This window comes from Corvus hawaiiensis, chromosome 3 (assembly GCF_020740725.1).
Source record: "Corvus hawaiiensis isolate bCorHaw1 chromosome 3, bCorHaw1.pri.cur, whole genome shotgun sequence".
NCBI classification, from domain to species: Eukaryota; Metazoa; Chordata; class Aves; order Passeriformes; family Corvidae; genus Corvus; species Corvus hawaiiensis.
This window is the reverse complement of record NC_063215.1, coordinates 51,768,533-51,794,073: the sequence shown is the minus strand read 5'-3', so window position 1 is coordinate 51,794,073 and position 25,541 is coordinate 51,768,533. Positions and strand designations below refer to the sequence as shown.

Sequence of the window (25,541 nt, the reverse complement as noted above, 5' to 3'; positions counted from 1 at the left end):
GAAGTATTAATTTCTTCTCTGCTTGCATAATTACTGATCATTACTTGGATTTTCTCAGCTTTTTGACCAGCTTCATACACCCAGCTGAATACAGAACACCTAATTGTTTTTAAACTGTAATCTCAGCATTAAAAACAGACGTCTGTAATGCTGTGTTTGTTACTTTTAGTTATCTAGATGTAACAGCACAGGTTTTGGTTGGAAAACAGCTATGTTGTTTCTCATAGTGTCTCTTAAACATCCAGATCTTTAATCTAAGTTGCAAGGTTTTAGTACAAGGTTCTGAGATCATCCAGTGCCTTTTTGTAGTATGTTTTCTGTAAATCAAAACTCTTGCAATCTGTCTTTGATCCTGCTCTACTTTGTGTGTTTTCTAACCCTGCTACTCCTCTTCCATGCTTGCTCCCCTCTTCTAATCCATTTTTATTTTGGAGGAGAAGCACACCAGTGATCATTTTCAGCTCTAATAGTTTTTTCTACTGAACTGTGATTCTGTCCTTGCCTGCTCATCTTCCACAAGAGGAATCTGAATCCTGGATGTATCATGTTTTCCAGATCTATGGGTTGCTTCTCTGAGTCTTTTTCCAGATGTTTCTATTTGATAGCATGGGAAAATTAGTATTTGGGAATTGTACCAAATATTGTTCCACATATGTCTTCTGAGACTTCTGGGCAGACTGTTACTCATTTCCTTCCCTTCCTCTCTTCCATTCCCCCTTCCATCCCTCCTTCTTTACCTCCTTGCTTCCTACATCCCTAATGTTCTTGAGGTCACCTAGTTGATTGGTTCTCTGCAGTCCCCCAAAAGGACATATACTAAAGTTACTGCTTTAAGGTATGGTGCTTTACAGAAGAGTTGATCCATAAATCCTATTTGTTCTACTGTATAATCTAATACATTGTTCCTTAAGGTCTTAAATATATTGAAGCACTTCAATATTCTGGAAAGAGTGATAATCAAGCCTATGTGTATTTTGGTGTACGTTGTGGGTGGAGGAGGGTGTGTATGTATACCTTAACACAAACTTAGAGATGTTTTACAGATATATATATATTAAAAAAATGTTTATAACATTTAGCAGTGTAAGGCAAATTGGGCTCCTCTAGGGAAGTTTGGGAGAAAAAAATTTATAACACAAAGCCTGTATCTGCTTTTGCTGCTGAAGGCTATACATTCTCTTAAAATCCCTTTTCTTATCTCTAGTCTTTCACAAATACAAAATTACTTGTTCTTTACCATTCCCCAGGAGACTTTAGAAACATTAAAAATCACAAACATTGTGAAATAAATAAAATAAATAAATAAAAAATATTTTCAACCATCATTTGTTGCTGACATTTGCTCTTCCCTTTATGATGCTGAAGCTGACCATGTGAAGACTTCTATTAGATCAAAATAGAATAGTCTAAAACACTTTGGATGCCACGAGGTCATAATTCTCATATTTCTACACTCATCTTTTACAAAGGAAGGGAAGTTAAGAGAAAAAAAAAAATACACACTTTAAGCAGTAATGAGGCTGGAGAAATAAACCACCTTTTGGGCCTAATGGAAAATGAAAAAACGGCGCAGTGATTTTACATGAATAATCCTTTCCATCTTATAAAAACACCTCTTGCTACTAATGCAGATATGCGCACAGGAGAATAAATGCTGTTTGAATGCTGCTTTAATTATCTTTGCTGTATTTATAACTGAAGGCTCTTGATGAGAACTTTGGTGAACTTTACTCTGTATCTCTATAAAGTTGTTTTCCTTTACTAGTTCTCAAAATTTCTTGCAATGTGTGCAAAGGTCTGGAGCACTTTTGGTGGTTTCTAATGACAGTCAGTTGATGAAGAAATTTTAAAAGTCTCAGCAGTTGTTTTCAGCCATGCAACTATGAGTAAACCCTCTTTTCCAGTTCAAAATATGTTGGAACACAGTATCCACTTCTAAATTTTGTCATTAAGAAGATTCTTTAATAATTCCTTTTTAAGCTTTTGTAGTTTTTCTACTAACTATACTAAGTCAAATTATAATTTATAATTTATTTGCCTTATTACAAGACTTCATTAAAATGTCAGAAGATTCAGCTTCTAGGCAGGGTATTACTGCAAGAACTGTGCATGCAGTGTTCTTCACATATGGAAATAGCTACAGCAGTTATGTTCTGCAGCTTGAATTAACAAAGATTGATTGCGATCTGTTTTTATTAACTCAAGGAAGAAAAGCAGTGTAGTGATATTAAGAAAATTAATTACAACTTTCTAATCTAGTAATTAATGTGCAGCTGGTCATGAGTGCAGTTAGTGCATTTCAGTAATTTGGCAGTCCTGACAAATAATCATCATCTGTTTTAAGGTAGACAACTGTTCACTAATCTTTGCTCAGATTTTTATAATCTTTAGCATTTCAGGATGGTTTTAACAGCATAGAGATGGTCTTTTACCATAATAACCTGAGCTGAAGTTCAGCTTTATCTTTCAGAACTGAGGCTCAGTTGTAATTTTTAGAACCATCTTTTATTCTTTTCCAGTGTTGTACTGAAATTTCTTCTGAAGCAGTTGCGTGAAATGGTGATTACTGGTAATTGACCTGCATATGTTGAATCATCTTAAAATGCTACTGAGAATTTAATGTATCCTGTAAATTGAGATGCTTCCAATTAAATAGAGTTCTTATGATAATCACTTTCAAAACTAATCAAGTAATATAATGGTGTTACTAAAAATCTTATTGACTTAATTTTGAAAAATTAATAAAGGTAACCAATGCAATTACTGTAATGGTCGTACTAGTTGGCATTTTTCATAACCTATCCCTAAATGTTTTTCAGAAATGCAAGGAGAAAATAGAAATTACCTAGGTGTGTTGAATTAGCATGACAAGGTGACTTGAAGGGGAGAGTATTTGTGTCCTTCTTGCTTTCTTTATGAGGCGTGAAGGTTATTGTGGGTCACCCCATGCTCAGAGCCTCTTGTCTGTTAGGAAATCAAATGATACTGAACAAAAATTACAACTAGAATCCTAGCAGCAAAATTGATAAGAGAAAATGCTCTTAAACAGACTGCCTGGTTTTGCTGCTATCAAATCTGATCTACTAAAATCTACAAAGAATTGTAATCTTCTCAATATGGTTTATATTTAGTCTTATTTTTAACAAGTGATTGGGAAAAAGCACAAAGCATCTCTGTAGAGCAGAAACTGGAAATGGTGTAAAACTATTCAGTATCCTCACACTGTCACACAATGAACAGATAGTTAAAGCCACCTGATTTATTTGCGTAAGACTTCTGGGGAATTTTCTTGTCTTGTTTTAGGAATTTTGTTGTTGCTTAAGTTTTCATTAGGAATGCATTAGAGAAGGTGTTCTGGGAGACCAAAAGCCAGGAGTTTTCAGTCCAGTGGATCTTGCCCTTTCGCTTGTTTTGTGACACAATTTCAACAGAAGATGGACAGCATTTAATGCCAGAAGAGCTTTTTTTGTAGTACTTGAGACAATCTCCAGGAATTTAGCAGGCTTTGGTTTTTCACTTCTCAGACATACGCTTTTGTTCCCTAGGTTATTGATTCCTTTAAAAGAAAGCATTAGCTGGAGAGTCCAAACCAGATGCTACTGATAGGTAAATGGTGGGCAGGTTATGCCTAAGGGCTTGTGAATAATTAAATCAGGGAGTCAATGTGGGTGTCTTCATTAAGTAGGTTAGTTCAGCTCAGGAGTTGAACTTCTTCAGTATCTCTTCCAGTCTTCCCTACTTGCTGTGCTGTGTTTTGTGGGTAACTGCAAAAGTGCCTAGAAGTGGATATTTGCTTGGCACCATTGACCTGCTTGTTCTCAGGCCATGTGGGTATCAAAACCTGGTTTTGGATAACTAAGTGAAGCAAAGCCATCTATGTCTTTTGTTTGATCCAGCTCAATCTGAGCAGAGAGCCAGCCAAATCAAATCTTTTAAGCAGAAATGAGGAGATTTGACTGCTCTATAATGACAATAAAATATATAAGGGATTGGGAGAGGGGGGGAGTGAGTTACTGAGGCTCTAGTCAAATAACAGCCTTGGGACCTACCAGGAAATTCTGTTGGTTTAATGGAAGAGAGCAAGATTCATGCAGATCTCATATTGGTTTTGCTTTATGCATAGCTCTCAGATACACAAAAAAAACCAAACAAACAAACAAAACAATCACAAAAAATCAAACACTAAGTATGGAACTTGAAAATTATCTTGAGGTTTGTGGTTGACATTAATGACAGTGAATAATGCATGGTGGTGGTCACCATCTCATGCTGGCTATTGATTTGTGTTTTGCAGCCAGGGGCATATCAGTGGTTTTGCAACCCTGAAATATTCTGTTTTGTTCTTCATATCAAAAAAAAAAAAAAATTCATTGAATAAACTAGCTTGCATTTCAAAATTAACAATTAGGCGGTACTGCAGTTTATTGCATTAGTTATATTGAACAAATTACTTTGGAACAAATGAAATTAATAAAGAATATAGTGAATTTGGCTTTCTTTCTGTTTAGACACATGGTTGAAAATAATTCATATTTGAATTGTTCGAATAATTGAATGGTTTGAATCTGCTTCAAACCATTTTGTCGGTATCCTAAGTTTCTAAATTGTTTTATTTTCAAATTTGCTGATTTTTTCCTTTGAAGTCACCAATGTAACACAATTTTCATGAGCATTTGCAGTAATAAAGCTCAGTTTGCACATGGCAAAATAAGAGTAGTTATATGACATGCAGCTGTTTGGAGAAAGAGCTGGAGATTTTTTTAAGTGTCTTATGTATTCTTTGTAGTCATTCTGTGGTGGATTAGGCAGTCCGGTACTCTAAATCAGTTTGATCACACTAACTTTCAGTTAGATCAGCTGCACTATTTTTGTGTGCTTTCATGTACTACAAGATATTACAACTGACAAAGAGTACACATTAAAGTATTAATTTGTAGATATGTAGGGTAAAATATAACCCTAAATGATATCCAGTGCTGTAACTCATTCAGCTGTGCTGACAAAATGGGTGGTTGCAGAACTGACATGGGTACTGATGTCCAAAAGCTCCTCCAAATTCAGTCGTGTATGAATGCCTCAAGGCTTTTTGCAGCTATCTGTGGTTTTTCCTCACAGCATTAAAAGGTATGGAATATTAACTGCAAAACTTCAATTCTTCTGTCAGGCCATTCCCTCGGGCCCTGTCACTGGTCACCACAGAGAAGAGATCAGTGTCTGCCCCCTCCTCTTCCCCTCACAAGGAAGCTGTAGACTGTGGTGAGGTCTCCCCTCAGTCTCCTCTTCTCAAGGCTGACAGGCCAAGTGCCTTCAGCCATTCTTCATGTGGCTTCCTCTCAAGTCCCTTCACCATCCTCGTTGCCCTCCTTTGGACACTCTCTTTTTGCTCAATGTCTATTTTATATTGTGGCACCCAGAACTGCCCCCAGCACTCGAGGTGAGGCCACTCCAGTGCAGAGCAGAGCAGGACAATCCCCTCCCTTGCCCGGCTGGTGATGCTGTGCCTGATGCACCCCCACACAGGGCTGGCCCTCCTGGCTTCCAGGGCACAATGACTCATGTACAACTTGCTGTCAACCAGGAGCCCCAGGTCCCTTCCTGAGGCACTGCTTTCCAGCCTCTCATTCCTCAGTATGTCCATACATCCAGTGTTGCCCCATCCCAGGTTCAGAATCCGTCACTTTCCCTTCTTGAACTTCATATGGTCACTGATTGTCCAGTCCTCTGATATGTTGAGGTCTCTCTGTAGGGCCTCCCTGCCTTTGAGGGAGTCAGCAGTTCCTCCCAGTTTTGTATCATCTGCAAACGTGCTTAGCATCCCTTCCAGACCTGTGTCCAAGTCATTTATGAGGATATTGAAGAGCACAGGGCCAATTTGACGTTGTTATTGAAGAGCACAGGGCCAATTTGACGTTGTGTAGGCTGACTCTGCTGCTTTTTTTCCCTACTATTGCCATATAATTTTGGAATGATTATCGTAGAGTAAGTAGTAAAGAGAGTAGAGACATAATGCCTGGCAAGTCAACCTTAAGAATGAATAACCCAATGAGCAATGCTTTCATTATTGTGTTCTGCTCTGACTGACTTTTAGCTCACTACAGGCAGACTCTTGTAAGGACAGGGAGAAGAGTAGGAGCTCACTAACATGTCTTTATGTTGGGGAAAACATTCAGTGTGACTTCTTATCCAATTGGCAGATGTGGGCTCTCTTGTAAGTGTTGAGTTTGGTGGATGCACCTAGCCAACATCCAAAATATGTGGTGTTCTCACTCTAATCTTACATTAAAACTGAATGTCCTTGTGTTTCCTTCTTTTTAATGAGCAGACCTTGACACTGTAGCACACCATAACCTAATTGAGTAGACCTGGCTTGAAGGATGTGGTATAACCGAATATAATTTTAAAAGACTTACTAGAGTAGTCTGTTGTTTTATATTAAACAAGCAGTAATAAAACCCCAGCAGTAAATGCCGTAGATACATGCGTGTTGCTGTAGGAATCCATATAGCAGAGAGTAAAGACAAAATGAGACTTGTATGTGATGGGCTAGTGTGAGACCTATTGAGAAGGAAATAAAAAGAGGTTAGCAAGACAGCTAAGTAGTTTGTTCCAGCAGTTTGCCTTCACTGGTTTAAACTTCATGTTAAAATGACGTTTTTATTGTTATAACACTGACACATCTTTAGGAGGAAATTAGTTAATAGGAGGGAACAATCTTTCAGCAAATTCAATGAAAGGCTACTATTTCCACTTGACATCTGTGAAACTGCTGCTACATTCCTTGCAGTAGTGCTTAGAGAAATAAATGAGCAAGTATTCCTTATAATTGAGCTTTAATGGTATCCATATGCTATATATCTTGTAATGGTGTTCATGTTGTGCAGTTTCTGTGTAGTATAAGAAAATTGAGTATTAGTATGTCAAAAGCCCATTAATGTAAGTGTCTTGATTCAATTCTTAGTCTTGACAGGCTCATGTGTTTTAAATACATCCTAGCAAATTGTGGTTGGTGCAGCAACTCTGGCAGTCTTTTCGGTTGACCTTTCAGGTTGCCCATTTCATGTCATACAGCCACCTCTCTAGGTAATGAAATCTATTGGAACAAAGAAGATTTAAAAAATTTATCATTTTGATTTTCATTCTTTTCAAAGGAACATTTTCTAACAGGCATTAGAACAGTCTTTCAGCAATGTTGTTTCATATCATGTCTTAGTGTTCTACTGAGGCCACAAATTAACTGTTTTCTCTTTTACCCAGAATTCCTTTCATAAATTAATTGAGTTTTGCTTGACTAACTTTGCCAGCATTGTTTTAATGGCTAATAGCTTTTGGGCTTGTCTTTGAAGGCTTAAATATGTCATTTGAATATTCAGCCTGTTTTACGATTAAGGTTTACTGGCATCTGAGATTTTCATGAGTAGTACAAAGTTCACAAGCCTACTTTTGAGGAAGTAAACTTTGTTTGTGAGGCAGATTGGTACGTTGTTAATTGGTCATGAATTGCCTAAACATGTCTTAGGTACTTCAGATGATTAGAAAAAGACGTGTTGCTGTCCATGGAGACCACAGCTGTAGCAGAGGTGGTTCTTCATGCTTGCCTGCTAGGGAGGAGGAGGGAGCCTGGCCTTCTATATTCCATCCCTGCATTCACCCACACATCAAAGAAATTTGGACTCTGGTTGCTGGCCCTTGAAGACACCCTTTGGGAATCTGCCTTCCTGAAAGAGGCAGGAGTGAGAAAGGGGAGTCATCTCAGTTTTTTTATTTACTCTGATCACTTTGACTTGGGCCAGTGTGTTGCTCTCATACTCCCAAATATGTAATATAATGAGTCAAGAAGTTACTCATAATAGACCTAAAGGTAGTTTATTTTGGTGGCTTTTGAGTTCAAGGTCTCTCTGGTACTGAAGACAATTGTGCGCATTACCAAAAGTACTTTTTTTGAGTGACATTATCTTTCAGAAGTGTCAAAAAGACTAAACAATATGCCATATTTATCCAGAATATATTGCATTCCAGACGTGATCTTCTTTGTACTGGAAAAACAAATATGGTACTTCTTTCATGACAGTTCTTGCAAGATATTCCATGGCATAATATTCCAGTCTACAGCTAGAAATACAGAAAGGAAAAAAGAAAAAAAAGGGCAGGGGAAAAAAAAAAACCCTTAAAATACTGATTCTTTCATTAAAGCCATCAAGAGCAGTGAGAGATTACAAAAAACATTTAAAACCTTTGACCAAATGTTTTGCTGTTTTGCTGGAATTGGGACAGAAACACAATTTTATTAAATGCTTTATGAAACTGTATCATCATTGTTCTCATTGATAATTTATAAAAGAAAAATAGCAATTTACTTTCCCTCTGTATGTTGTTAATATGCAGAAGCTTTTTCAAGGTGATTGGTGAAACATGGTGTGCAGGAACAAAAAGTACACATATTGTCTAAAGCAGGGTTCCAGAAGTGTGGGGGTTTTTTCTGAGCATTTTTGTTGTTCTATTACTTTAAATAGTAATCTCTTCATGCTTATTTCACTTCATCCTTTATTATATTATTTTCATTGTATTGATTAAAATCCCACTACTGTTAAGAAAAGCTTATTTGACTACTTGATGCCAGGTCCTTTATTATCTGATAATCTGGTTTACAAAATCCTCCAAGGAATATCTTAAATGTGGCCATGAGTAGTAGTGCATGGATTGTGATTGCATTTTTAAGTACTTTTAGAAAAATGTTTGGTACTTCTCATTTTCTGCTCTACCAGGGTATCAAACATCTTTCAGCCTTTTTCAGCTCTACTGGATTGTTAAGTAATTGGATGGAAAACTCTTTTCCTTCTTCAGGATATTTACTGTAGTGAAATAATATTGTAATTTAATACTGCAAAAAGGTTATGAAACAAGATTAATTTTTCTTTAAAAATACAAGTCTTGACTAATCTGGCTTTCCTGAGTTTTTGAGGTAATGTTTGTCCTTTTTAATTTCTTCGTCTTTTCTTTATGGTGTATTCAGATCATCCTGGTACAGAATTTTTAGTACATATGTGAGAATTAAGATGTGCCTTGTCAACTGAGATAGTGAGCATCATTGGTTTCTTGTAAGTAGCTCATCTATAAGATGAGCAGCAGCTGTGTAAAGGTATTTGTTGCTTGAAGTAATAATAAGTAGACTACTGATGAAGTTCAGGGTTAGGTGGAACACAGTTGAATAACTGATAATAGAAACTCTTATCACAGGAAAAATTGAATAGGGTTATTTCCTCAGGTGAAAATCAGGTGTGTATTAGATTTATATGGGTTTTGTTGGTTTGTTTGTGGCTTTTTTTTTCATTTGCCTGCTATACAGTAGAAAATTTTCTTGATCATACCTTAATTAATGAATTTGATCATATTTTAGCCATTGGTTGATTTTCTGTGAAGATACGAACAGTGATGGTCTTGATTCACTTATAAACATGTGATCCAATAAAATAAAATTTAGTGTTTATTAAACATGGAGCAAAAGCATAACATTCAGAATCAGAACCTGATAAATACCATGTATAACTTCCTCTAGCCTAGTGATGTGCCTGAAACGAATGTCATTTGAGAAAAATAGGGATGGCTCTTTATTGTTAAATTGCCTGGATTATACTGAAAAAATGTATTTTCTATAAATGTATAAAGTTGGGGAAAAGGATGTAAATTGCATGTAAGTACTTCCTAAAAGTATTGACTTCAGTTTTATTTTTATATGGTTAGTAGGCATTCAAGGACAAAACTGCATAAGCAAATGTGTCATTTGCTGGGAAAAGAAAGTTTTTTTTACATTGTATTACTGATTTTTAGAAAGAGAACCAGCTCTCAGTCCCCAAATCTGAATGGCATTAATGGGAAGGATTTATACAGTGATACTGGTATTTCGGTCTGGCTGCAGGGATTCCCTGCATTCGTATTAACTTACTGTCTCTGCAACAGTTTTAATGCTCAGCTACAGGATTTTAATGCTTGATCAGTGCCTGTTACAGCGACCACTGGTCTTTCTGTTGGCTATGAGTAAGGATCAAGGCCTTAGTGACTGGCACTGAGAAAAACAAATGTTTATCTGATCCCAGAACAAATGGATTTATATGACACAGCAATGTGTGGGTAAAGAGAAACAAGAAGATTGAAGCAGACTGGAAGAAGAGGACATTTATACTTTTCTTAAAGCATTTGTCAAAACAGATTATGTCTTTCAAAACACTACTTCAGTAGTCTTTTCACTGAAAAAGACTACTTCAGTTTTTTTAATCTGGGGAAGCTGTCCCTTTCAGTGAACCAGAATGCCATTTCAGAAGAGTTTCATACAGCTGTCACAGCATCTGTGACAGCAGATACTGAAGAGAGGTTTCCCTCAACAACAGTGGTGTCTCTGTATTGTACATGTTTAGATTGATACACATATCCGCAAATGCATATGCAAGTGTAATTTACAGCATTTGTTAAGTTAATGTTAATATCCGATGAATATCACAGCTGCAAGTCCTGTGACAAGCTGTCCAGTATCTGAAACCACTGTTGATCCAGCAGCTGTATTAGAAGGAGAAATAATTGACTGTCAGTCAGCAAGCCTTTGACGTAGGCTCCTTGCAATGACTGGTAGCTACAAAGCGGCTTGAAACAGACCTTTGCAACTTGTCAGCCCATTATTTTTAATAACGGAGTCATGCAGTTAGTGTAATGATTTTGATTCTATGATTCAAGCATTTAATGGCTCCACAGGCGGCATCAAGCACAATAAATGTGACTAGATCCTTTGAAAGACTTTTTAACCTGAATGACTGTGAACCCACATAAAATATTTTCATGACATGAGAAGCTAATACGAGCTAATTGAGTTCAGAGAAGCAAAAGATTAAATCCACTTTTTAGATTTACTACCTGATGATAAGGAATGCATATGAACTGTATAGACAACAATGATACAGATATATTTAAAATGACTGAGATTGAGATTATATTATTTTGGGTACTTAAAAATTAGTACCAGAAAGTGGGAAAGTGGAAATTAGTGGCAGAGAAATTACATATAGCTGTCACTTGCCATCTATGCTTTGGTGCTTTGAATCTTTACCTGTCCTTTTAAGTCCTCATCAGACTGAAAAGACCAAATACTGGGATTTTGTCCTGTCCAGAAGATCATCAGTGGTTTTTTTTTAAAAAACTAACTACAGCCCTTCTGATAGAGAAAGCATTGTTTTCACAATGTTTCAGTACAGTGATACCCTTGATTGGGTTATGAGTGTCCTTAGCCTGAACTGGAGGGGACCGCTGTTGCAGGATCTCCATCAGACACATGTCTCTGCCTTCCATTTGAGGATGTGTGGAGACAGCTTGATCTCTAGTGACTGTCAGTAAAAGAAAGGATATTTCATAACAAGGAGGTTGACTAGGAGAGCAAGAGGAGAGTTGTGGAGCCAGAAAAGAAGAGAGCAGCCAAAAAAAAAGGCCCAACAAACATTTGAGAAGAAAAAAGAAGAAAGGGAGTTTCTGGGTTTTAACACCAATCCTCCACCCTATTTCTGTTACCTAGTCACCTCCAAATGCAAACTGCTCAACACTCATCCTCATAACAAATTATTTTACAGACAAAGGAAGTTAATGACATTTCTTTGCACTTGGGCAATGCAATTGATATAGCAAAAGAACAATTTAGTGAAACTTGAACATCAGTTACTAGTAAAGGAATTCTGATGTGGGATAGAATCTAACTGAAGTCAGAAGTTAATGAACTGATCAGGCGAGAGGTTTTATAGCAAATCCTCAGGAGAAAAGAAAGGATAACCTAGAAGTTGAATGCTGGAAAAGTGATACAGAACAGGGAGCAGAGTCTTACAGAGGGATGTACTGACTAAAGTATATCGAGTGCCAAATGCCATGGCTACAGTGGTTTTAAGGCAGCAAGCAGTCTTAATGTGAGATGTGAAGTTCTGAAATAAGCTTTATAATAAAGCAGTTAGTTTGTCTTTTAGTGTTATAAGGCTTGGTAGAGAGGACAAAAGCAGAGATAAATGGTGTTTCTCATAGACTCTTCGAAATTCTTAATTATCTTCCTGCCCAGTGAATCTGCTTCTGAGAAGCAGAAGTTAGTTTTTTCTTGCTTTGCTTAGGATGTTTTTTTTCCTTTGGGTTTGGCTTTGTAAGGTTTTTGACTGTCAGTAACACTGAGCTACACCACTTGCTACAGCAGGGAATTTCATTCTAATACCACATTATTTTATTCTGTCTTAACTTATCACATGGATGGCAGAACTGTGAAACTCCATTCATTACTTTTATTTCCTGTATTTTCACTTCTCTCTGGGGACGTGATTAAAAGTAGTCTATGCTAGTGCTTATTATCTCTAGTGTTGCTCTGTTGTGTTCTATTCCCTCTTGCTTTTTTAGCCTTTGGAATTGATTAATTAAACCTTAGTATATAAAGTAATAGGAAGCATGAATTGTTTCGTTTATTCATTAGTGTGTTGTGGGAGACATGTAGGTCTGTGCTGTGCTCAGATAACTTTTATCAGAAATAACAGTTCTGATCTATTTTATCAGAAATAACTATAACAAGTACAGTTTTAGTACAGTTTTAGATGGTGATACTGAAAATTACCTCTAAACACTTGACATGTGTCATAGTGATATTTCAGATCATGTAATGCCTGACTACTAATTGTCTCTCCCTTTCTCATACTCCTCCATGTGGGCATGTAAGCTTAGTGCTCTGTTGGTTTGCCACAGAGTGCCGGTTCCACAAGCTTTGATGCCCCTTTAGAGCACTGGTAATGTGAGAAGTGTCACAGGGCAGACAGCCATAAGGAAAGGGTTGTACAAACCCTGCCTATAAAATCCTAAAGAAATTCAGTCTTTTTCCACAGAGAAATGTTACAGGAATTTGATGTAAGCAAAGCAGCCCAACAGTCTGAATGAACTGTTTTGTAAAAATAAGATACTCTGATTATTTTAAGCATCAATAGACACAGTATCACTAGATCCAGATGTCCAAAAACCATGTATCAGACTACAAAAGAAGTATACGATGGTGTCTGGTGGCTTTTGGAGCCCATGGAGGAGGTGATTTATTTTTACTCTCAGCAGCTGTCAGACTTCAATGCATACAGTAAAGCATGGTCTTCCCACAGGCAATTTCACTGGCCTCTGCTTATTCTCTGCTGCTCTCCAGAGGCAGATGAGATTGTTTCCTCTTCATCTTGGTTCTCTCTGGCATTTTGGTCTCCATCTGGGTCTTGGCTCCTCCTGCTCCCTGTCTGCTGTTTCCATTCACTGTAATGTTCTCTCACTTCAGTGTTCCCCAGGAGCCATCACTACTCTGACCTAATCAAGAGCAGATACATTTCACCATGGAGAATATTTAGTGGGCTTTCATGTAGAATGACTTGGACATGGAGCAGACAGAACTCTCTTGCCTCCCCTGTGTCTTCCGCGGCTGACTGGTCCTTCTGGGAGGTGGGGAACTGTCCTGGCAGAGGCCATAGCACAGGCTGGTACTGGAAATTCTGTACTCCATGTACCTCCTCACTTTCTGCTTTTACATTAATAGTGCTCTTCAGTCTCTGTTCTGTCCAGTTTCAAGAGAAATTGACTGTTGAGTCGTCACCTTGGTGAAGATCAGTCCACTGGATAACATTTGAACATTTTACCCTTTTGCCTGAAAATGCAGTAAAGAGCCGGTGACCATTCTAGGGCAGCTCTAGAGGTCTCTGGGTATGTTTCCTTATAAAGATAAAAGGCAAAAATGCTGGGAGGAGGGTAGCTTTTTTTCTTGAAAAATGTAACAAACATTGCCTTTGAAGGACCTGATGAACTTCATGGAGAAAAGCAGGGATCTTGTTTTAAAATCAGTTTCATGTTAGCATCTTTTTGGGGCTGTGCTGGTAGTTTCTCAAATGATGAACAGTTAGCCACAGCAATCTGATTTTTCTACTCTCATTTCCAGACAGATGATGATGTGCATGTGTCTCCAATATGAATGTGTGCATCTCCTGCACTGACATCGCTGAAGTGGCCAGGAGATCAGCATATATTAATGATAACTTTATATGAATAGAAAAATAGACAGAATTAATGTTCTCAAACTAAATAGCTTTTGAGGCTATACCTCTTCATTATCTCACTCGTTGCAGTAAAAAACGTTCATGTTTTGTGTGACGTTGCGGACATATGTAGAAATTTTTTTATTTCCTGTCATCCCATAAAATTGAGTAACCACTTGTGTTAGTATTCTTCCTGGTCTTGCTGATGTCATTAATTCAGTGTCTGCCTCCTCCTGCTACATCAGCATCCCTAGAGATCACCTAGCCAGGTAATGGCTAATATCAGCCAGTCTTCAGAGAGGGCAGCTGGGCTGAGCAGGAAGCTGCCAGCTGGGCAGTGGTTAGGCAAGGGCAGTAGTTAACACATTTATTGTCACAGCTGAAAAACTAACCAGCTGTAAAAATTTGCCTACATGATCCTTCTTAAAATGAGGAATAAAACAGATGTCAAAAACTACCCTGTAGGCTTGCTAGCTGATTTTCAGTTTCTTTTTCAGCTGTCTCCAGCTGTCGAGACAGTGAATGAGAGGTGCTTGACCAGATTGTAATTGTAATCATTTTCCTCTCTCAGAGAAGGGATACCGTGGAAAAGTCAGAGCTCCAGCAGGAGTCTGGATGCCTTGGGTGATTCTGGGACCACTTAAGCCTGCAAAAAGTTAATTGTCCTTTACTGGAAGTTGGATAAGAAGATACTCACACTTGCTACTGGGTCTAGAAATACGCAGTTACTGTGCAAGTCCTGTCAGAGATTCCTCAGTTTGACCCTGCCTTGGTGGCTCCCACCCCAAGACTTGGTGGAAGACTTGAGTGCCAGTGGTGTGTGCAAACATGGGATTTCTGTACCTTTCTTTCTGCTCTCAAACAAGTGTAAGGATGATTTTCCAGTTATGGGGAAAACAAAAACACATTAAATATTTTTGAAGCATTAAATAAATCATCAGTTTCAGTGCTTGTCAAAACAAGTCCTTAAACCAAGATCCTATATATTGTACTTTTGGTGGTGGGGGAGAAAGAAGTAAATTAAAAAAAAAAAAAAATCTTTAGAGCATGTAATTTATCAAATAGAGCAGTTGAAACTTTAGCAAGCATTGCCTGTGTGTTCCATAGTTGGGTTTGTTTTTTAATTTTGCTTTAAAATACGAACCTCTAATTAAAAATTTTCTTAACAGCTTCTTAATAAATCAAATCATACAGCAATAATTTATTAGCATTCTTAGCTGCAGTACTAAAAGGAGAAAGATGTAGCACAGGAGTTTGAAGGGAATCTCTTCTAAAAAGTATTAACAGCAAATCATCCTTTAACTCCCCCAGTGTGGTCTGTAAAATTGGATTTAGCCTCTCAGCAAGTTGTTAGGAAGGAATGTGTGTCTAATGATCATCATTGGTTTCTGGGAAGAGAAGAAGCCACTCTTCATTTTTTTTTTTTGTGACACATTGACAAATGGTTCCATTCAGGGCAATCCAAAAAATTATTCTTATGAAAGTATTCTCAGATGTGGCAATCCTAAATAACGCATGAAACATTAGATACTCTATGAAAATGGCCTCTCAGAATCATCCTTTTGGCTGCCATTTGTCTCCCTTTGCTAGGTGATCACATATCATAGGATGGATCAGGTTGGAAGGGACCAGAGTGGTTCATCTGGCCCAACCTTCCTGCTCAAGCAGGGTTATCCTAGAGTACTCTCCCAGAGGATACCACTGTAGTATCCATAAAGTATTTTTTCCCCAGTATTTGCTTATTTTTTTGTTAAGTGTGTTTGTATATTTAGAACATATTAATTGTGGGGTTTGAGTTCAATCATTTGCCTAGGAAGTTCCGAAAGCAATTAAGTTTTATTTAGCATTTTTATGTATTTTGTGTCATCTATGGCTCTATAGCAACTTCATCTTTTAAATATATTTTGTTTAAAATCACAAATAGATACTGAGTATGTCAATGAAAAACCTGATGGCTTACTGACCTCTCTTCATTTGTTCTAAGGAGACTTAGTTGATTTAATTAAATTAAAATATTATGAAAGACTGGTAGTGACAGAAAAGAAATAGACTGAAGTCTTTTGCAATATATAAACACTTCATTAGAAATGCTGTGACTGGACACTATGTATTCATACTGACTTTTTATAAAATGAAGACATGGGGATAATGAGCAATTCTGCCAAAATGGATTGTGCCCTTGGAGATTGTTCTTACTGGATTGAAATACAGAATCACAGAATGGTTTGGATTGGAACAGGCCTTAAAAATTATCTAGTTCCTAAAAAAATCATTAAAGATAAATTGTGAGCTAGGAAAAAACTTATTTATGTAATTAAAGATTTTAAAATATAACATTACAGAGTGTTTATCTCCTGTCCTCCCTTTTGTTATGTGTATTAGCCTGTAGAGAGTTAAAAATCCCATCTGGTACCTGTGAAGCTAATTGAAATTTTGAGGTTTGGGCACTTGGCAAGGGGTAACTGTAGGAGACTGGTCTCCCTGGGTTTACTCTCTAACAGGAAAGACTCCATCTTCAGTTTAATCTCCTCTGTGAAGTGATTTAATTCTGTTATCTCCCTGTACTGATTATCAGGGAAGCCCCAAAGAGATTAATTTCTGTGAGTACCTTTGGTGGAGTTGCAGTGCTCTCACATTTCCCCACCTTCTCTCGTGGTCAGACCTGTAGCTGACCCACAGCGTCTGTCTGCTGAATTACAGTGTGGGATTTCATCTGTGCAGCCAAGCGGCATGTGGTCATAATTTTAAGACTAAAACATGGAAAAGCAATCATACTATGCTTCCAAAATTGTCTGGGCACCACAGACTTCTTTTGGGGAAAAAAGCGGGTGATAATTTGTGGTTTTCTTTGACAGGAAAACCTTGATAATTCCACATTACTTCAGTTTTCAAGGCACGTTTGCTTGGGGGTTGAGACTCAAGGAGAAACATTAAGTGCATCCTGGGGTGCTGGGAGGGGAAGGCTGCAGGAAAGTTTGTGTGTCCAGTGCAACACTCTCTGCCTATTTCTCAACCTCCATTTGGGAAGGTCCCTCTCTCTCCTGGATGTCTGAGGGGCAGCTGGTGGTGTGGGGTGACATAAGCCAGATTCTGCAGACTGGGCTGCGCAGCACTCTGCTCCTGCAGAAATCCTCTTAAAACAGGATTGAGCCTAACCAATTCCAGTCACAAGCTGTATTTTACAGGCAGATCCTCCTTGGCCCCTCAGCGTTGCTGGTAGTAGGAGGCACAACCTGCATGCTCCAGCTCTGGTGAATTTCAATGGACCCTTCTCAGTGCCATCTTCTCATTTCTCTCTCATAGCATTTTGAATTTTCACCTACAATCATAGGGTAGTTTCTTATAGAAAAAAATCAACATTAGTAAAGTCCAAAGGGGCTGTTGGGAGTTATTTTCATATTTAATTCTAAAACCTCTCTCAACAACAATACTTGGACACTTCACATTGTTGCTGCTGGGTCTCTTTTATTCTGGCCTTTCACCTTTTTACTGGCTAAGTCTGTAGGAGGATACTGACTATTCTGCTGTGCTGGTGCATTTTGCATTAAATATTGAAATTCTGACTTCTTGCTCTGCCTCCAGATTGCTGTCCTGGCAATCCTCCAGGAAAGGTTGGGGTATAATAAGTTGTCTGCAGAGACAAACAGTTCTGCTCACTGATGACAAGAATTTTGATAAGTGTTTTGACCCTTTGAAGTATTTGTGCAGTTTCCCTGAGGATTTGCTTTTCCTTTCAGTTGAAAATTATCTGCTGTTTTATATATATTGGGGATATAGTGTAATTTTTTAAAACTCTTTTAAATATTGTTGTGCCTCTGAATTGCAGTAATTTTTAAAAAAGCAACCTTTGAATACTTCCTCTGTGGTTCCCTCTCTTGGTACACTGTACATTTTAAAAGACTTAGTGATCTCGTACTTTCTGTTCTTATGTACAGATGGACCTACAATGGCCTGCTGGAAAAATACTGAGTTGAGTTACCAGCAGCCCAGGTCATTCAGGCTCATGTTTCCCAAGAATGAATGACAGCAGAATTACAAACACTGGTTTTCAGATTCTGTGGCACTCAGTGTCCAGAAACAAAATTTATAAAATCAGTGAGAAATATTATAAACCAGTGCTGATCCTGCTTCTCTGATCCAGATCCTCACTTCAAATTTGTCTTACTTACATACTACCAGTTATAAGTCCTAAAGTTCTATGAGTATGTTACAGAAATTTTGTGTGTGTTTTATGCAGTGTAAAATAAACAATTTTAGATACAATGATTTGAGATAGGTTAAAATCGTGCCCTGTAAACTGAAATTATTTTAGTACTCATCTGGATCTTCAAAGTAGTTTGAGTAGTGTGTCTCCTTCCCCCTTTCCTTCCTGAAGTGTATAGTAGGAGTTTTGTTTCTAACTCTGGTGTCAGTAGATGACTGAAACTTAGTACAGGTTGTAGTGAGTATCAACATAAGAAAAATTGAAAAAATCGGGGGCAAAGTAAATTACAAAAAGAAAACAAGATAAAGGAGTGCAACTAATATAAAGAGTATCATACCTGGCCCCCTTTGCTGTCCTCCATCTCTTTCAGAAAAGTGCATTTGTGAGCTTACAAGACACTTCTGACATTAAACTATTAAACTGAGTAAAAATAAGATGCAAAAAGTTTTCAGTGCTTTACAGGTTTTGCTTTGATTGGGAGGAGTGATCTGCACATAAGTTTGGCACAGAGTCATAAACCACCCTTTGAGGATCCTCCAGTTGCCCTGATCATTCTTTGGGTTCAGATTGCTGCTGTAGTTTCTTAAGTAGTGGTCATCCCCAGAAAAAAAACCATGTAGGAACTTGCAACATCACATAGGTTTGCTAAAACTTGAGAGTAGAAATAAAACCTTTCACCAGAGACTCATGTTTGCATCTCAAGGCTTCAGGAAGCCAGTGCATAACTTCATAACCGAAGAGTAATGAGATATCCAGCGTTGACGTTATGGCTGAAGAGTAAATAGGTACTTAGCATTGCTTTTTGTAACTTTTCAGAAGTTTCTGCTCACCCTAGTAACAGTAATGGTGAAGAGCTTGAAAAATGTCTGGGTTGGGAGCACTGGTTATGTTGTCTCATGCATGGGCAGAAATCAGTATTTTACTATGCTTAGTTATTAAGATTTACTGAGTTGTTAATTTATTGCATGTTATTTTCTAGGGCACCTCAAGTAATTTATAAATGTACTTATTGGTTATAATCCCTGACAAAGATGTCATTTTCCATTTACTTTGTTCTGTTCAGGTCCTCTCTTTTTAAAGTTCTATTCTGTTTAAAAGTATACAATATTTAGGATTTGGATGGTGGGGAGGGCAGGGCTGAAAAAAGAGCACCCTTTTCATTTCCTTGGGGTTTTTTTAAGCCAAGATACTGTTAAACAAAAGTCAAATGATCCGAGTGTGAAATCTCTCACATTCTGTATGCTGAAAGCTCTGTTGAGTATTTCCTGGTCTCTAGTAATGTCTCTTGAGGAGCTGACTGTCTACATAGTGCACACTGGACTATCATCTTAAAATAAGGATGGAGTAAATGGAATCAGAAGCACTACTGTGAGTGTTCCAATTAGTGTGAGGGAATATGGAAAACTTACCTGTTCTGTTGCTCCCAAAGATGAAAGATATGCTACGAAGATTATCAGAGGGCCGGAGCACCCATCCAGTGAAGACAGGCTGAGAGAATTGGGCTGTTCAACCTGGAGAAGTCTTTGGAGAGACCTCACAGTAGCCTTCCCATACCTAAAGGAGTCTGCAAGAGAGCTGAGGGGGACTTTTGAAAAGGGCAGTTAGTGATAGGACATGGGGGAATGGCTTTAAACTGAAAGAGATTAGGTTCAGATTAGATACTGAGAGGAAATTTTTTAATGTGAGAGTGGGCAGACACTGGAATCAGTTGCCCAGAGAAGCTGTGACATGAAGCAGTCAAGGCCAGGTGGGACAGGGCTTTGAGCAACTTAGTCTAATGAAAGGTGTCCTTGCCTGTGGCAGGGAGGTTGGAACCAGATGATTTTTGCTGTGCCTTCCAACCCAAACCATTCTATGATATGAGAGAATACCAGACATCCGCAGCTGAAGGTTGCATGAAAAATAGTTGAGGGACTGAAGTGCAAATCCTGGGTTCTACCACTTACTGAATGAGCTTGTCAGTTTTGACAGGGCTCATGTCTGACACTAAACCAACACATAAACTTGTTATTTTGCAGATTTACCAGAAATATGTTGATGCCTTATTTTTCTAACCAGCTGAGCCAACTGAAAAAAATGAAAGCTACATTAAATAGTACGTAAGATGTAACACAGATGTTTATTTCTACTTTTTTTTACATTAAGAGTAAAGAATGCAAGTTTGTAATTTTCAAACCATCTTAAACAAGAAGAATCTTCCACTCATGGCAAAACACATTGCTGCATGCAGAAATCCTTTTGACAGCTGTGTTTGGAAATTCTCCTTGTTAACAAAACACACTACATCAAAGTGTTCTGGCAGGTTGTATTGATATCAGCAGACACTGGGGTGGGGTGCAAGTAGGGACTCTATTACATTTTCTGTCAATTTTGGTTGATGCCTTGCTGCAGGAACAGCTCGATGTTTTCACTTTGAGATTGATTGAGAAACTTGATAGAAAAAAGCACGTGTGCTTTTTCCATTTGCACCATAACATGGTAACTTTTCAAAATTCCGAGGGTTTTTTTTTTTTCTTACTGCGAGCTTTATGTGTCAGCTCTTTTAATCTGAGTTATTTGGAAACAAGATGTTTTCGTCTAGAAGTCAGCAGTTAGAACTTGAGGTGGTGTGTACCAGAGATGGGGTCTGTTCTTGGGTGAATAACCAGTCTGTAAGCTCTTCAGACCGTACAGAAGAGGCTTCCAGACATGTTGTCTGCAGTACTCGCCTTGATCCTATTTTCTGTAATATCTGATGCTTTCATGTTACCGTTCAAAAAAATTCCAAGCCACAGTAGATTGAAGTGCAGACTTGTAAAACAGGTGTGGGGTTTCTCTTCATTATGTAAAAAGTATACTAATCTTTGTAATACAGCTCTTAAAATTAGATATTAAGATCCCATGAAACTTGTGTTCTGTTTCAGTCACACAAGTACCATATCAAATTGGGATTGTGTGCATCTTTGCAGTACCCTGATTTCATTGTGTCATTGATTTTGGTCTGCAGCTATGAAGATTAGAAACACTTTTTGGGCAATTATTTACATCAGAGGACTTCCGTGTGTCCCAGCCTCTTGCTCCTTTACGGTCAACCAGGGGAGCCTCATCAGATCTCTTTCCTTTGTGCTCTCTATGCCTTTTCTCTGCTTTTAAAGTTTAATGACTTGGTTTTATTGTGTGTATCTGGCAGAAGTCTCAGAATACCGTGTTAATATAGTTAATGGGGAAATTGATTTAATGGAGTCTTAATTTCCCTGTATTGGTTAAACTTCAGTTATAGATGATCTTTTGAAGATGAGCTCTTAACATATCTGAGAACTTCCATCATGATTTTTTGGGTTTTTTGCTGGTTTTGGGTTTTTTGAGTCACATGTTAACTCAGGAAGAATGCCCTATTATCAACTGCTAATTGATGACTGTAGTGGCTGCTTATGTGTAAAAGTAAAATTAAAATTTTATTTATATATGGATGCATTTGTGTTTAATGCTGTTTACAACTTGGAAATGAGGAATACATTCCGTACCTAATAAGTGTATTTATATGTAATACTTATCCTAATAATATTCCCATCCAATATGTCGTTATTCCCCTAGATGCTCTGGAATATTGGCTGGCTTTTCTTTAATTTCAGGGTTTTTTTCTGAATATTGCTGCTGGAAATTTCAAGGGGAAAAACAAAGCCACCTTTTTGTAATGAAACTTTAGTAGACTTGCGGTCCCGAGTCTCAACTAGCATTAGTTTCTAGTGGGGATTTAGCAACAAATATGCTTTTCTCTATTCTCAACACAAATCCTAACATTAATTTTGCTGTGAAGTATCTTTAGGTCGTAATTAAAACTGAAGTTCCTCATCCTGGTAAGAGTGCCCAGACAGACAATACATACTTATCCTACCCTATTAAATTCTCATGTATTAGGAAGGATATGCTGCATGCATTACTTGTAACTCAAAGCCTCTTCTGTAGATATGCATTATTTTAAGTTAATAAACAGTTACACTGTAGAAATTAGAGTTAGAATTGGAGAGTGCTGTGTTAAGTACAGGGGAAAACAAGCAAAGTATGAGAATGTTTTCTCATAGTGGCTTTTCGTCGTGTCTTTAAACATGATATTCTGCAATGAAATGATACAGTGATTATTGAATTGGAGACATTTGTGAGCTAAAAGACTGTGTTGTTGCAAGAAGCAACTTTACAGCCTAAGCAGAGCTGGACTGACGTAATTCAAGGTCCTGTGGTGAAATCACGGAAGGCTGCTGAAGCATGGTTCCTTACATGTATATAAAGTACATTGTAGATTAATTATCTTCTCATGGTAATGGTATAGCTACTGCCTATTACATTTCATTAGCATTGCCTTATAGATGCTCATGATTATTTTCTGTCTTTCTCTTCGCCCCGTTTTAGTGGAATCGGTCGAAATTGGCCGTGGGCCTCTGGCGGGAGCAGCATTTTGGCAGAATTTGGGACTTTGCATCTGGAGTTTGTACATTTGAGCCACCTGTCTGGAAACCCTGTCTTTGCTGAAAAGGTTAGACTGCTCTGTCAAAATCATGTTGTAAAAGAAAATCGCATATTCATAATATGAATGGGGAAAGATTTGGATTTTCCTCAGTTGTAAGCATTTGTCACATTTTCTGTAATCACCTTGGCATGTTTTTGTATTAAAAAGTCAAAAATCTCCTCCGAAATTATTCTGATGTATATTCTTCTATATGGCCCCATAAAACGTTTAATTTCTGTTTATGTTCTAAATTAGTATCACATGAAACAATCAGACTGTAGAGCTTTCTTCAGTTCTTTACTTAATGGGATGTAAGCAAAACCTGACATTATATTCAGGATAATAGCTGATGTCTAGAGAAAGCAAAGCACCATGATGATTTCAACAAGTTTATTCTTCATACTGCTGTATAATATCAATTCTGTCAGTGAGGTTAGAAAGCCCTTCCGTTGCACTGACCTATCAGAAATATACTTTGAATTCTCTTTGGGGAAGGAAAAAAAGTCACATGCTTAGACAAAACCGTTGTTATGCATACTAACTCTTCCAAAATTTGATAACATTGTCTTCTGGATACTTTCTATTTACATGAGCCATGGAAAGAACTCCTCCTTCCCTCAATTCCCACCTAAACAATTTTGCATTGCTTTTTGATGTACTAGTAGCCAGCAAGTCCTGTTCTTCATAATACACTTTAGCATTTATCTTCTTTTTATTTCCTAATTAAAACTTAGACTTGTTTTGATTTTGTATTCTTACTGCAGCTGCCCCATTGTATCAACTTATTTATTATTAAGTTGATATTATCAACTTATTAATCTAATTATTGATGAGACTCCAAATGTTTAGCAGTAGGTCTAAAAGCCATAGTCACATCTAAAATTATTATTAGGAAAGGACTGAGTGGCTTTGCAGGAGTAGCATTGTCAGCATTGGAATAAATTTTGTGAAGCAAACTCCTATCAATTTTCATGTATTTAGGGGTAAATTTAAGGACAGTTTCTCTTAAATTTGAACTGAGGAGGGGGAGTGAATGGGGAGGGAGTGGCAGCACTGAGGAATAGCCAGAAACAAATTGACAATGTAAGTTAATTTTCTTTTGACTTTTATGGTAATTTAATGCATAACATCTGTTCTACTACGAGACAATGAAAGTGTGTATTTTAAAAATCCTAGCCCATGGTTCTCCTACACATGCTCTAGCATCATACTCTAGCTGCAAGTTGCTGAAAATCTGTTTATGTAAGCTGTTCTTAAAACCCCCAAGAGATTGCAATTCCAAAGACCTCTAAGGCAAACCATTCCAGGGCTGGTACACTTGATAAAGAAGACGAAGCACTGGAATAAGCTTTGCCTGGAAGTATTCATAGAAAAACTCATTAATTGAGGTCTAGGACTCGTTGCAGCCTGCATTTGGGCAATGAGTAGTGTCAAGATGCAAGAGGCAGTTTGTGTACCACAACAGAAATCCTCCTGCAGCTTGGAATAAGTTAATTTATCTTCTCTTTCAGTAGCTACTTCACTGGGTCTCTAGGCACTTGGGTTTATAATGAAGCTGTCAGTACCCTTTTGTTACAATTTCTGGCCCGCAGTACTCAGGATCCTCATTCTCCCAAGTTGCTACATTTGCTTTTTCTGTGAATTCTAAAATTCAGTATAACTCATTTCATGTGCTCTGCAGTGGATTGTGCTGCTGGATGGCTCCAGCTGCTGAGCATCTGGACTGTAGTTGTTTCCCCAGGCATCTCATTTGTAGTGAGCTCCTTAGCAGTGCCGGCAGAGCGCTCAGGGCTGCCTGGGTCCCTGCTGCTGGGCTAGCTGGTTGTATAAAGCTCAGTCAGTTCCAGCCATGCTCTCCTTTCCAGGCAAAATTCCTTTACAGTTCACTTCCACACCTGCACTAGGTGATAAACTTAATATTTTTAAATTATTATTTAAAATTATTGTTATTAAGCTTAATAGCAATTCTGATTTAGGTATACAAGGAATATAATGCTGACGCAGCTGAGCTTAGTTAAGGCAAATAGCCTCAGTGAATTTCAGTATCCTGTGGAGAAGGGAGATACTCTTCATGGCAAGTCGTGAACTTTGGAGCTTGCTCCTGTTTTGTAGTTTCACTGCTGACAGTTGACACAGAAACTCCAGAGGTTTTCAGGAACTTGTCTGCATGATGATACCAGCTTCTTCAATAGTGATATGATTGCACAGAGGTGTTTGGGTGTATGTGTTGAATAAGATCAGGAGGGCTATTTTTAGGCATATTTACACTCTTGTATTTTGTGGGGAAAATGGATCAGTGCTCAGTGCTTTGTACCTTCCGCTAGGTAATGAATATCCGAAAAGTTCTAAATCGACTGGATAAGCCAGAGGGCCTTTACCCCAACTACCTGAATCCCAGCAGTGGCCAGTGGGGCCAGCGTAAGTAGCTGAAGTCTTTGGTACTATGACCTGTCTATCAAAGTGCTCTTTGCAGTTGTTAACTTCTTTCAGTCACTGTTACATGTTTTACATATATATATATATATGTGTATATTTATAAAGAACTTATATAAGATATAGAAACTCACTTTGTATCTGAGGTTCTATAAAATGTAAAAAATACTACAAATATACAAATAATAATCTTACTTGCTGTATGTTAATACAGTTCTTCTGAGCTTTCAGTATGGCTTGTGGAAGCAGGAAAAGGTATGAATATGTATGACTTTGGAAAGGAATTTGTGGACTACAGAAGTCTCTTATTCAAAAATCTAAAGTGCTCTCTGAACTAGCTGTGTAAGGAAACATTATCAGCTTG

The 25,541-nt window shown here is 37.8% G+C and overlaps 1 protein-coding gene across 1 annotated transcript in view; it reads left to right on the top strand.

Annotated features, from left to right (window-relative positions):
- MAN1A1 (mannosidase alpha class 1A member 1) overlaps nucleotides 1–25,541 on the top strand; it is a 143,193-nt gene that overhangs the window by 91,328 nt on the left and 26,324 nt on the right. Inside the window, exons 6-7 of the mRNA XM_048297920.1 lie at nucleotides 22,648–22,771; nucleotides 25,069–25,162. Of these exons, the coding sequence (XP_048153877.1) occupies nucleotides 22,648–22,771; nucleotides 25,069–25,162 (218 nt within the window). The remainder of the gene's footprint in view (nucleotides 1–22,647; nucleotides 22,772–25,068; nucleotides 25,163–25,541) is intronic.